The sequence below is a fragment of the Felis catus genome, chromosome B3, assembly GCF_018350175.1.
Source record: "Felis catus isolate Fca126 chromosome B3, F.catus_Fca126_mat1.0, whole genome shotgun sequence".
Classification (NCBI taxonomy): domain Eukaryota; kingdom Metazoa; phylum Chordata; class Mammalia; order Carnivora; family Felidae; genus Felis; species Felis catus.
The window spans coordinates 48,908,268-48,922,350 of NC_058373.1; the positions used below are offsets into that span (position 1 = coordinate 48,908,268).

Genomic DNA, 14,083 nt, shown 5'->3' on the forward strand with positions numbered 1-14,083 from the left:
CTCTGTCCCCAAAAAACTAAACGTTGAAAAAAAAAAATTAAAAAAAATTAAAAAAAAAAAAAGAAATAGCATGTAGAAGATGAAGACCTATAACCTAAAAGACAGAAGGAAATACATGTACTTCAAGTGCTGGACCTTAATAAAAACAAAAAATGAAAAAAATGAGAGCTCAAAGACAGGATGATAATTCAACAGATTAAAGGTGAATTGCAGGGGCACCCTGGTGTCTCAATTGGTTAAGCGTTTGTTCAACGTAGGCTCAGGTTTTGATCTCATGGTTCATGAGTTCGAGCCCTACATCAGGCTCTATGCAGGCAGCTCATAACCTGGAGCCTACTTCAGTTTCTGTTTCTCCTCTCTCTCTTTGCTCCCAGGGATCCCTCCCTCTCTCTCTGTCTCAAAAATAAAATAAACATTAAAAAAAAAAAAAACAACTTACTGTGTGAGCGCCTGTGTGGCTCAATTGGTTAAGCATCTCACTTCAGCTCAGGCCATGACCTTGGGGTTCATGGGTTCGAACCCCACTTTGGGCTGTCAGCATGGAGCCTGCTTGGGATCCTCTGTCTCCCTCTTTCTCTGTCCCTCCCTTACTTGTGCATGCTCACCCCACCCCCCCCAAAAGTAAATAAACATTAAAAAAAATTGTTTTTAACTTCTCTTATGGTAAAGAAACATTTAATGTACTCTTTAGTTTCACTTCTTTTTTCCTTTGTTAAATTCTAATTAACTTAAAATTTAATGCTTTTATTTAAAAAACAGTATCCTGTCTTTCTAAAGGTATTACTATTGCTCTGTATACACAGAAGGAAAAGTAGGTAAGTAGATAATAAGCTAGATGTCTGGAATAATGTTAACTTAGTAGTAATGACAGTTTCTGGCTGGTGGGACTTGAGATGTGTATGTATCAGTCAGAGTCTAGCCAGGCCATATCAGTTGTTTTTAACAGAAAGAATTTAGTAAAAAGGTATTGTTAATAGACATTAAACTGAAGTGGCAAAAATAGGCTACTAAAGTTTTCACAGAGATATCAACTATGGGAAACAGCTACCATTCCTAAGGCTGTGGGACAAAGGAAAGAAGTTGAAATTATTAGGATATATAAATTCACAGGAGAGGTCCTGTGGAGGTTAAACTCAGATATCTGAGAATGGGGGTACTGCTTAGGCTAGTTAATGCCTCTGGACTTGGAATGTGGACCCTGTGGGCCTAAGACTCAAATACCTGGTGCTGATGTCTCTGAGGAGGGCACAACAGGACTGTTTGGGATAATAAGTGAGGTAAAAAAAAAATGTTATTTTGTTCCAGGTGGCTAGCCAGAAGAGGGAATAGTCTACCCACTTTTTAGAAATCTTCCTCTATGTCTCTCAGTGTAGGACTTTTGAAAGTTTTTATTCATACTGATCTTGTACATTTTTAGAATTTATTGCTACCCATTTTGGTTTAGTTTTGTTCCTATAAATGAAGCATTTCTTCTGCTGTATCTTTTGACTGGTTTTAGTTTGTACTTAAGAAAGCTTTTTAATATTAAATATTAATTTAACATCCAGAATCCTTACTGAATTTTGTTGTTTGTCAGTTTTCCACCTTCACAGTATTTAAACTTCTCTAAATAGCTCTTACAGAAATCTGCTTTGCATTTTGCTTAGGTGGTTGGACTATGTCCAACATACTGATTTCTCTTTATTGCTAAGTACCATTTCTTTTCCTGAACTATTATTGTAAAATAGTGGTCTCCCTGCTTTTTCCCCTGTCCCATCTCTAATTCATTCTGAACACAATTGCTAATATAATATTTTTAAAACTTAAATCATATCACTTTCCTACTCAAAACCTTTAAATGATCATCCACTGTTCTTCAGATAAAATTCAGGTTCCTTAGCATAAGCTACAAGGCTCTGTGTCTTAGTCTGCATGGTCTACAAGAACAAAAATCATAGACTGGGTGGCTTAAACAACAGAAATTAATTTTCTCACAGTTTGGCGGCTGGGAAGTCCAAGATCAAGGTGCTAGCCAGTTCACTTCCTGATGAGTGCTCTCTTTCTCATTTGCAGATGCCCACCGTCTTGCCCATATCCTTACATGGTCTTTCCTGTATTTGTACTTCATAGGGGGTCTGCAAGCACACTCTTCTTTCTCCTAAGGCCAGTAATCCCATCATAAGGGCCTGATCCTCATGACTGGATGTAACCTTCATTACCTTCCAACGGCCCTATGTCTAAACATCATCATATTGTGCATTAGGGCTTCAAAATAAGAATTTTAGTGGAACACAGTCTACTCTGCTCTAAAATGATCTGGACCCTGCCTGTCTCTAACCTTTTCTAGTGGCACTCTCCAGAGTCCCTTAACACGCTGGCCTCTTTTAAATTTCCCAAACACATCAAGCTTCTTTCTACTTAAGAATCTTGACACATGCTGTTCTCTGCCTAGAGGCTCTTCCTTAGGCTCTTTACTCAGAGATTTGTTTTCCTCCTTTAGGTCCCCGTTTAAAAAATTTTTTTTCAACGTTTTTTATTTATTTTTGGGACAGAGAGAGACAGAGCATGAACGGGGGAGGGGCAGAGAGAGAGGGAGACACAGAATCGGAAACAGGCTCCAGGCTCCGAGCCATCAGCCCAGAGAGCCTGACGCGGGGCTCGAACTCACGGACCGCGAGATCGTGACCTGGCTGAAGTCGGACGCTTAACCGACTGCGCCACCCAGGCGCCCGTAGGTCCCTGTTTAAATACCACTTTCTCAGAATCCACATATGTGAGCAGGTCTCCTCTAATTGTCTGTCACCTCACTGAACTTATTTATTAACCTATTACAAATGTGTATCTATATATGTATGTACATAACTTTATTCTTCTGTCTACTTTTTAAATGACCCAGAATCCTCCATAATAAAAAATGTTTTTCTAATGGAAAAAAAATCTGTTGATAAACTTTCACTTCTTGAATTCAGTCAAGCTTTTGCTTTTGCTTGATCATACACTGTTGAGAAAATAATACTCATGTGCATTGTACTTCAGCAATACCTTTAAGAATTAAAAGGCCACATTCCTTTAATGCCTTAATTCCAGTTCTAGGAATGATTTGTACATGTATTTTAAGACATTTATACATGGATTTTCATTGCAGACAGCAAAGGTTTGGAGCAACCTAAATATCCATCAATGGGGAGGGGGTAGTTCAATGAATTAGATTATAATCATTCTATGAAATACTACTGAGTTATTAGGGGATGGAGCTGTTCAGTATGTAATGATATGGAATGATTTCCAAGTAGAAAGAAAATGTACAGTGGCATTGTGTATAGAGCGTTTGCCATCGTGTGTGTACACCCCACAAAAGGTTCTATATTGGAATTTTATCTAGATTGTCTCTTGAAAGATACATCAGAAACTAGTGGCTGTTTTCAGGGATAGGAAACCAGATGACTAAAGATTCAAGGGTGGCATGGAGACTTTCTTTCTCAATGAAAGAGTAGTAAAAAAATACCATGGGAGTAGAGATGAATGACTGTTTCTGACTGAAATTATGGGGAAGACTTTTTGAAAAGCAAAGATATTTTTTAAAAACTTAGTATCGTTTTTATCTAACAAAAACAGAACTCATATTAACAGGTAATTATGATAGATATTGCTGTGAGAGATATAAAATGATTTCAGTTACAAGTGGAAATGTTATCTGGATTTTATTTGCTTTTAGGTGGTGATAGTGGACTGGATGGGTTAGGAGGACCAGGTGTACAACTAGGAAGCCCAGATAAGAAAAAACGCAAGACAAATACACAGGTAAATTGACATTTTCTTTGATAACCATTTTTGTTCACTGAAACGATCAGGCTAATGAGGTAAATTTAAATTTGGTCATGGATTTTTTTCCCCTGCTCATTTGTAATCTAATAGTGAATTCTGCAGTGATTTTTTTTTTTTTTTAAATTCTGTAACTAGTGGCTCTTGTTGGCCTATAGGCCTAGAGTGGATATTGCAAGAGGGAAGTGTAGGCAGACAAATTAAAATGTTTATTCTTAAAACTAACTTAAACAGCACAGATGCCTGTAGTTTTAGTAAAAGATTTAAAATATATGAACATAGGTTTAGCATGAAGCAATATTTAGCTGTTTTAATAATTTAGTAGTATGTACGTATCATTGAGCAGTCATGGGGGAGGCATCTTTTGTGTACAACATGTGGTTGAATAAATAGTTATCAAAACAGGCTTTTGTGGCTTTATCTTCTGTAAATTTGAAGCACTCTTTTTATTCTAAAGACTGCAAGTAAGTATTTTGTGTGTAAGGATTATTTTTTTCTATTTTGGCCACCACCTCTTAAAATTACAGTGTGACTAAAACTGGAAGTTTATTTTTCCATTCTGAGGCCGAGAGCATAGTGCTTGGGGAATACTTTAATAGCTACTCCCTGAAGTTAAGCCAGTAAAAAAACTTAGAGCCTGTTTATTGTTACTTAATTTTATGGTTTTTTGGGGGGTGTAACAGGTACTTTTAGTTAGAATTTTAAGTGAAAAATTCTAGAACTAAAGTTAAGCATATTAAATGCAAATTATGTAATTAAGCTTCTTTTGAAGGTTAATAAATACCTTTGAAATTTGAAGTAACAATGAATTTGAGCTCAGAAAAGCATGCCTTATTTTCTTTCCTAAATGGAAGAAATCTATACATTTTAATCATTAAATATAATTAAATATAAAACTTATTTGGAATTGAAAAGTCAGATGAATTAAATTTTCATAAGACATAGCAAGAAAAATTTGATTAAAACTAGGTTCTTACATGTTAAGATAACAATTTTAATGACTTCTTTGCTCAAAACATGTATTTTACTCTACATTCTCATTTCAGGGGCCTTCTTTTCCTCCATTGTCTGAGTATGCTCCACCACCGAATCCAAACTCTGACCATCTAGTGGCTGCTAATCCATTTGATGACAACTATAATACTATTTCCTATAAACCACTACCTTCATCAAATCCATATCTTGGCCCTGGTTATCCTGGCTTTGGAGGCTATAGCACATTCAGAATGCCACCTCACGTTCCTCCAAGAATGTCTTCCCCATACTGTGGTCCTTACTCACTCAGGAATCAGCCACACCCATTTCCTCAGAATCCTTTGGGCATGGGTTTTAATAGACCTCATGCTTTTAACTTTGGGCCACATGATAATTCAAGCTTTGGAAATCCATCTTATAATAATGCACTAAGTCAGAATGTTAACATGCCTAATCAACATTTTAGACAAAATCCTGCTGAAAACTTCAATCAGATTCCTCCACAGAATACTAACCAAGTATCTAACCCTGACTTGGCATCTAACTTTGTCCCTGGAAATAATTCAAATTTTACTTCTCCATTAGAATCTAATCATTCTTTTATTCCTCCCCCAAACACTTTTGGTCAAGCAAAAGCACCACCCCAAAAACAAGACTTTAGTCAAGGAGCAACCAAAAACACTAATCAGAATTCCTCTGCTCATCCACCTCACTTAAATATGGATGACACAGTGAATCAGAGTAATATTGAATTAAAAAATGTTAATCGAAACAGTGCAGTAAATCAAGAGAATAGCCGTTCCAGTACCACAGAAGCTACAAATAACAGCCATGCAAATGGGACACAGAATAAGCCGCGACAACCTAGAGGTGCCCCAGATGCATGCACCACTGAAAAAAGCAATAAATCCTCTCTCCACCCAAGCCGTCATGGCCATTCTTCTTCTGACCCAGTGTATCCTTGTGGAATTTGTACAAATGAAGTGAATGATGATCAGGATGCCATCTTATGTGAAGCCTCTTGTCAGAAATGGTTTCATCGGATCTGCACTGGAATGACTGAAACAGCTTATGGCCTCCTAACTGCAGAAGCATCAGCAGTATGGGGCTGTGATACCTGTATGGCTGACAAAGATGTCCAGTTAATGCGTACTCGAGAAACTTTTGGTCCGCCTGCAGTGGGCAGTGATGCTTAATCACAGGCATTAGTTAAAGTGATTTTTTTTTCCTGTGTATTTCAGAGGCTCAGTGACACAGGATTTTAATGTTTTACATTATTTTTTTAAATGCACATACAAAAAGATTATTTACCTTTCAGTTTTTGTTAATATTCTACTTCATTACCAGTGCAAATTTTGTATTGTCTTTGTTTGCTATCTTAAATGAGAATAATGTATATGGGGGTGCTTTAGAAAGTACTATACAAATAAATGTTAGTTGTCGTTGTTGTTAATCATAAACATAAAAGCCTCTTGAAGCTTCAAAATAATATATAGCAAATGTAGGCAAGTTTTGACTTTTAAAAGTTAGAATCATTGAAAAATGTACATTGAAGAGCTGAACTTTGGCAATATTACATTAAACAGTTCAAAAAATTTTTCAAGGATCTATTTGACATATGTTTTCAAAAAAGCATATGTAGCTGTAACATGGAAGAAAGCATACATTTTAATGGATGTTTTAAAAAATAATAGAGTATGACACCAGATTTCTCCCCACTAGGGTCCTTGAAATTAATGACTTTCCTATTTTCAAGTCAGTCTTTCCAAGATATCTGTTTGTACAGATAGGAGACAGATGTTAGCATATAGTAGATGCTCAGTAAGTATTTGTTGATTGACTTGTGGATTGTACCACATGAAATTGCTAATACTAGATCAGTTGAAAATTGACTGCAATTAGTAGAGTTGAAGTGAAGTATGTTTCTAGTTGTGCTATTTAGAATTGTAACAGTGTTATGCCCTTCACTCTTCAATTTCCTTTGATTATTGAGTTTTTTCTTATTGTTTTCCAGACAAATAAATAATATAGTATCCTCAGAAGAATTATGGATACTTCTTTTGATATGATTTCAAGCCAGGACAATACTGCAAATGAGATAGGTGTAAATATCAAGTTGGGCCTACAAGGCTCCGCTGGGGAAAGAACACCACTCAGTGGTGGTTTGAAAAATCTTGTTCTGGGGAATCTGGATTCAAAAATGAGCCTCAGGGGAGATCAGAATCCATCTTAAAGACCAATTAAGAGCCAGGGTGAGAGCTAACTCACAAACAACAATTCAAGGCCTTGAAGCAGACAGGAGCTTCTGCTGTGACTGGGAAAAGTGAAAAGATGAATCCAAGAACATCCTCCTGGGAGATGATCAAGAATGAAGACAGTTGGAGGTGTACTCATTAAGATTCAAAAAAGCAGAAACATATTTTTAGAATGGATCATGAACTGTGACCAAAAAAAAAAAAAAAGATACTATATATGACAATTGATAGCAATTTATACAATATTTGGATATTTTTGAAGCTCCCAAACTTGCACCATCATCGTTGTGACCAAAAATGTTCTGAAGGCCATATGGTGATCTGCAAAAGAATAATTACTATTGCTTAAACCCTGGTGAAACGACAGCAGCAGCATATTGCTGAGGAAGTAAAATTATGCATGAAAATTTTGATCAAGAAAGGTCCTTTGGTTAATAAACATGAGCCCACACTTTTACATGACAGCACTTGACCTCACACGTCACAAGCAATGAAAGCAAAGTTAATTCAATTGGGATATTCAATGTCGTCATGTCCATTGTAGTCACCAGACCTTTGTCCAATGAACTACCTTCGTTTTCATCATTTGAAGCTTTTTTTTAAAGAAACAACATGTTCTCCAATTAAGAAGTAGTAATTGGAGGATCTGAACAATTTATATATCTGAAAAAATGACAAATTTTTTAAAATGAAATATTTAATATCTTATTAGAAAGTTATTAATACTCATACATATTTTGATTGAATAAAACTTATTTTTTTAAATACAGTGTTTTAATTTTGACCTACAAAAACAGCAATTTCATATGGTACAAAGTAGTAGAAGGTTTTCTCCATTTACCTGTGACTAGTTAGAGGTGAGTACAAAATATTTTCAATATAGTTGTAAAATATATATCTTTACAGTTTTAGAAAATGAAATGATATAAATTCTAATACTAGGTACTCCTCTGTGTGACATCTTTACCAGTTGAAGCAGGTTAAAGGCAGTATTTTTGGCTGACTCTGACATTTGATGTGTTCAGTAGCATACTTGAAAATCCCATTTTGCTTACATTATAGTTTTTATTAGAGATACACAATTTTTTAAATGTTTAAGGATCTAGTCATGTTCTTGAAATCCTAGTAAGTGCTGATTTTTAAGAAATGATGCACTGCATGCTAAATGCTTATTCCTAGCATCGGGTCATGATTTTTTTATGATAATACAGTTAGATATTGAGTAGAACCTTACAGTGTCTTCAGGAGTTAACATTTTTCATGGTAGGACTTCAGTTGTACTTATTGTTAAAATTGATTTTGTGGTTTCTTAAGCCATCTGTTGCTTACACTTTCAGTAGTTGGGTGAAAGTGAAGTAACCTCTCCCAAGCTAGTATAAAGATACTTGATTCGTATTGAGATTCTTTTCCATTTCCAAGTAGTTGTTTTTAAAAACTTACAGTTGAATTTTTATTCAAGTATTTAGGTCTTCAGAGCACCTTATTTAAATAAGAATCTGTAAATATTCAAAAGAAAACTCATGGTTGACTGACAGTGAGTCACTGAAAAACTATAAAATCATAGTTCATGAATGTTTTCATGTCTTTGAAGTACTTTTCTTTACTAGTTCCACATTTGTCTCCATATGACACTAAGTCAAAAATTATCTAGACAGTTTTTGATAGGAAAAATGATGAACTATAAGAATGGCCAGGTACCAATTTGTCCAATTTGACCCAAATAAGGCTATTAAACAAATTGTTATGGCTTTGTTAGGACAAGTGATGAGCTTCCCTAAACATTTTTAAATATTCATTGATAGGAAGAAATGTACATAGGTCGAATAGCCTTCCAGTAGCATTGCACGTTTTTTTATGTAATCCTTTTCTTTCACTGAAAGGCCTCATCTTGCATGCACACATATACACAGATACACACCCACATACACACCCACACAATTGAACAGGAAATCATAGTTTCTCTTACATTCTCAAGTTTTGTCTAGTTTAACCTGACTGACCCTCAGCAACTAGGCTGTCTCACGACAGCTAGTCATGATAGTTTAATGCATCAGTTCCTTTCTCAGAACTCACTTTTTATTCATTTCACTGCTTCTAGATGCTACTGGACTCACTAATGCTGAAACGGCTTAGCTTGTAAAAGAAAATTTATTCTTCAGATAGAGTGCTTAGAATTAGATTTGTGATCAGTGTTTTTTTCCTTTGGTGTGAAATACTTTGAGTACTGCTATTATGATTCTTGTTAATCCAAATTAGATTATGTACATAAAGCAAGATTTTCTTGTGATAGTGCTTATTCTTCTTAGAGTAACAATATAAAAAAATCCAATTTTTTTTTTTTTTTTAGACTCCCATCTCTGCCTACTGGTAGGGAAAAAACCTCAATAGTGTGGGTCACCATGAATTCTGCTAACTTTAATCATCCAAATAAGTATCAGGAGTCTTCATCTAGTATTCTTTCAAACTTGTTTGTCTTGAACATATTAAGAGTGCTAGTACTTATTGTCCATACTATAGTAATTGTATTTAATAGTAAAAAAAAAATATGTAAGTAATGGTTTTTCTAAGGGAGCTCTAAAGAATTTTTGAGTTTCTTTCTTTTTTATAGTGTATAGAGGTTTCATATGCATGAACATTTGTGCTATTTTAGACTTTTTTTAATTAAAAAGTTCAGTTAAGAGCATCCAGGCTCCCAAAGTTCATTTGTAAATAGTGGTTTGGAACATTATATAAGATGATTAGACTGTTAGGAAAGCTCATAAAGGCTTATTTAAACCATAATGTAGTTAAGCGATAGTATCATGCTGAACACTCAGTTTTCTTTAGGGAACCAATCAGTGTAGGAGGTAGAAAGAAACAGAGGTCTTCCTTTTTCCTGATGTGATTCAGGTAAGTTTAGTTTCTTGGTGTTAGTGTTTCCTAGTTGCCCTCTTACATCCTAAACCCTCCGGTGGAATGCTATATAAGCCAGCTTGCCTCTTCCCTTACTGGATGCCCTGTGCTCCAAAATTCCATATTTTTCCTCCAATCAAAATTCCCATTTCTTTCTGTGGTTATGGCTGGCTAGATTTTAAGGAAAAAGTGCTTTCCACCGAGATGCAAATGAAGATAGTGAAGAAAGTGGGATTAAACATTTTTTTTAAGACTGCTTATTCAGAATGAAGTTTTATCTAATATCTAAGATTTCAGACAATATGACCACATTTCAAGTACTGTAGGAAGCAGTATTTTTATCAAATTGATGGATGCTGTCTTGAGAGTACTTCCCAATGTCCTTTAGGTTTTTGGATATTTTCATAGTTTCCTCAACTTTTGAACTCAGAGGTTTCTTCTCATTTCCACATTTTAGTAACTTCCCCCTTTTCTGTATTCTCTTTATCCAGTAGAGCAGTATAGAAGTCACATCTGCATTTTTCCAACTTTTGGTACAGTAGTGGAAGTCTAGAGGTACTCCTGGAGTAAGGAGGCTAAGGCTGGCATTAACATCTCCTAAGACATATGGTCTAGGGGAAATGAAAAATGGTTGTCAATAAGCCAGACATGAATACGTCAGAGGCTGCCTGTATTTCATTGAAAATTTTTAATGAAAACCCGAGATAAGCTTCATCTTTGTCAGTTTGTCAAAATACATTACTTGCAATTATATTAAAACTTATTCTAAATACCTGTACTTTTCTTGTTCTGTAGATGATATAGATGTTGCTTGTTAGTTAAAATATCTTTTATAAAAGAAAGTCCTGCTTCTTATCATGATGTATGTGACTTAAATGACTGTTTCATATTAAAACTATTTCTTCCTTATGTACTGTTTACATATACCTCTTTTTGGGATATTAGTTCAGTACTTTTATACAAATCTGAGTGTGTTCCACATTGGTGACATGTATTTTTGCAGTAATTTTTTGTTTTGTTCTTAGAGCATGTCTAAAGTAACACATGCACTAGTGCTGTGGTCTGTGGCAAAATTACTGTAATTCAAATTGGAAAATAAAATGTTTCCAGACTTTGTCCAACATTTATTCCTATGGCAAAGGAAATTACTATGTAATACTAATTATTTCTTACGCTGGTATGTTTAAGCTACTCTATGAAGTATGTGAAACATCAATATTTGTGGATTAGTAGATGGCCTGATGTTTTGAAATGGGAGAGAGCGGTAAAATTTGGTGTTAGCAATTCATAACACTCATAATACAATAAATACTTCTGAAAATTTTGGTTTTCCTCTTACAGTTATAACTTATTAAGGAATTATTATCTTAATTGGTGGTACATATTAGGACTTTTTTTTTTAACCCATATCATTAAAATTACATTCTAGACTTTGAACCTAGTCTGATATCTTCCAACAAAAGATACCATTCACTTCTTCATAACCAAAATAAGTAGAAATGCTAATCTTCATTTTTTAAGAAACTATTATAATACCATAAAACTCCTCTAATTTACTTAGAATTTGTAACCATTGATACAAAGACTTGAATGGTGTTTACTTTGTACTATCTGATGAAAAGATTTGTTAATAAAAGTCATAAGGTTTTAAGGAAAAATGTTTAATCTTAGAAAAATGTGAAGCTTTATAAAGCATTTGAGAATACTTCATAGCTTTATAAAGCATTTGTTTGAGAATACAAAAGCATTCTTTTGCCATGAAAACAAGTACACAGAAGAATTGTAATTGATAATGCTTGGCCAGTGCAAATTTGTATTTTTGAAATTCTATACTTGAAAGAAAAAGAAAAAAAAAGAATGCTCATGAGTGCTTAAACTGCATATCTTTTTAAATATTCAAATTTTTAGACTTTTATCAATTCAAACTATCCTGAATAAGGCTTTGCTGTATTAGTGATGTATATGATAAGATAAATGTTTACCTTTGTTATGTTAATGGTATCTCTATACAGCATCATTTTTGGCTTGGTTGTTGTGTGGTGTATTTTGTACACTTGGTTGTCAATTATTGATAGGATTGACATAGCAATAAATCTGATTCAGTTCTTAATATTTTAAAAAATACCATATACTGTACTGTGGCATAATTCCATTATATTTTATTTGAATCCCTAATGTTTTCATGGGTCTATTTTGAGGGTTAAAAATTTAGAATTACATGTTAGAAATTTATTTTTTCCTGGTACCTTCACATACAATCTCTTAGAAATGGGTCTGCCTCTATTTAAATCATAGAGGTTTTAAGAAGTATTAGTATTAGTTAATTCAGGAATTGCTTTGTGGAAAAATTTCAAGTATGAAATGACTAGGTTACCCCCAAATTGTTTATTTTCTTTATATGGTTTTGTACAGGTTACAGTTTTCAGAGAAGCAAAATTGGCTGGTAACTGATTGAATATAGTAGATAATGGATAGTTTGTCTAAGGGCTTCCAAGTATTAAACCAAAAATTCTCAATTCTGAATTATTTTTAATAATTACTATTAATAGTGGTGAGCCAATTTATCTTTTTCTTTTGATTCTTTTAATTTCTTGCTTTTGATCCCTTTCTTTCTTCCTTAAGCACCATGCTAGAATTTAAGAGGAGTTTATCGTCCACATTTTAGTTTTTTTATTCTGCAGATAATTAGTAAGACAAGTAGAAGTTCCACTTTCAAAACAGTCCATGTTATTGTTGGCCATTCTTTTCAGGGTTCATACTAAATGTCATTTGTGCATTGTATAAAGAATGTTATTTATCAGTATTTAGACCTACTATTGGTAAAAATTATGTATGGCAGGCTTTCTTGAACAATATGTATTGTAAGTTTGTTCCTATAGTGTTATGCTTCAGATTCTTTTAAATAAAGCTAGTTTTCAAAGAGAAAAACAACTGTTTTTTTAAGTGCTTGACTTTCAACAGGACAATTTTAGGTTATAGGTATGAAAGTCTTGGCTTTGGGTAGGAAATGTTCCAGGAAACACTTACCAGGACAACAGCCTATAATTTACCAGGAATTTAATTTTATACTGAGGACCAAACCAATATTTTTGGATAGGTCTTGTTACATGCATTTTTTCCCCTGTAAAGTTGATACATAACACTGAGCCCTGAGTTTCCTTAGAAAGTCTGAGCATAATCTATCTCTATTTTGATTTTAACAAATTAGGACTTAAGTTCTGTTAATAAAAAATTAATTGGAGAGGAGCTCTACAACCTCACAGCTTAACAATCCCTGAAACAGAAACACCCCTGTAGCAGTATTAAGAACAAACTTGTCTGAATATAAGATTAAGTTTACAAAAGACCTCCAAAGTTTGCTGGAAACATCCATTACGTGTCTAGACTTACATGGAAAGATGCAAGTGGATCTGTCAGTTGATGCAACTTGATATTCGAGGTAATAGGAATGACAATAAGATAAAATTATATCAAGATAAGATTTGAATGCATGAAAGTTCTATTTAAATTTATGGAATGATGGGGCACCTGGCCAGCTCAGTTGCAAGAGTGTAGGGCTCTTGATCTTAGGGTTGTGAGTTCAAGCCCCACATTGTGTGTAGAGATTACTGAAGTAAATAAGAACTTAAAAAAGTTTTAAATAAGTGGAAGGAAAAATCAAAAATGTGTTTATCTTACATGCTGTAGAAAAAAGATGTACAGAGACTTCCTATAAAATAACATCGTTGGAGAGGTTTGCAAGATGGCGGCTTAGGAGGACGCTGGGCTCACCGCACGTCCTTCTGATCACTTAGATTCCACCTACACCTGCCTAAATAACCCAGAAAACCGCCAGAGGATTAGCAGAACGGAGTCGCTGGAGCCAAACGCAGACGAGAGGCCCACGGAAGAGGGTAGGAAGGGCGGCGAGGTGGTGCGCGCTCCACGGACTGGCGGGAGGGAGCCGGGGTGGAGGGGCGGCTCGCCGGCCAAGCAGAGCCCCCGAGTCTGGCTGGCAAAAGCGGAGGGGCCTGACGGACTGTGTTCCGACAGCAAGCGCGACTTAGCGTCTGGGAGGTCATAAGTTAACAGCTCTGCTCGGAAAGCGGGAAGGCTGGAGGACAAAGGGAGGGAGAGCTGCTGAGCCCCCTGACGACAGAGCTTAGTTTGGTGGGGAACAA

General features: G+C 35.0%; 1 protein-coding gene across 4 annotated transcripts in view; it reads left to right on the plus strand.

Moving 5' to 3' along the window:
* PYGO1 (pygopus family PHD finger 1) overlaps positions 1-12,854 on the plus strand; it is a 33,232-nt gene extending 20,378 nt beyond the window's left edge. For 3 of the 4 annotated variants that reach the window (XM_023255326.2, XM_023255327.2, XM_023255325.2), the window contains one exon: positions 3,695-3,769. Coding sequence is in view for 1 of the 4 variants with exons in the window: in XM_003987114.6 (XP_003987163.2) it covers positions 3,695-3,780; positions 4,848-5,972 (1,211 nt within the window). In the remaining 3 variants the exon portion in view is untranslated. Of the gene's footprint in view, positions 1-3,694; positions 3,781-4,847 lie in introns of those variants that run through there. The other variant, XM_003987114.6, reaches the window with a different exon arrangement.
* The last annotated feature ends 1,229 nt before the right edge of the window (positions 12,855-14,083 follow it).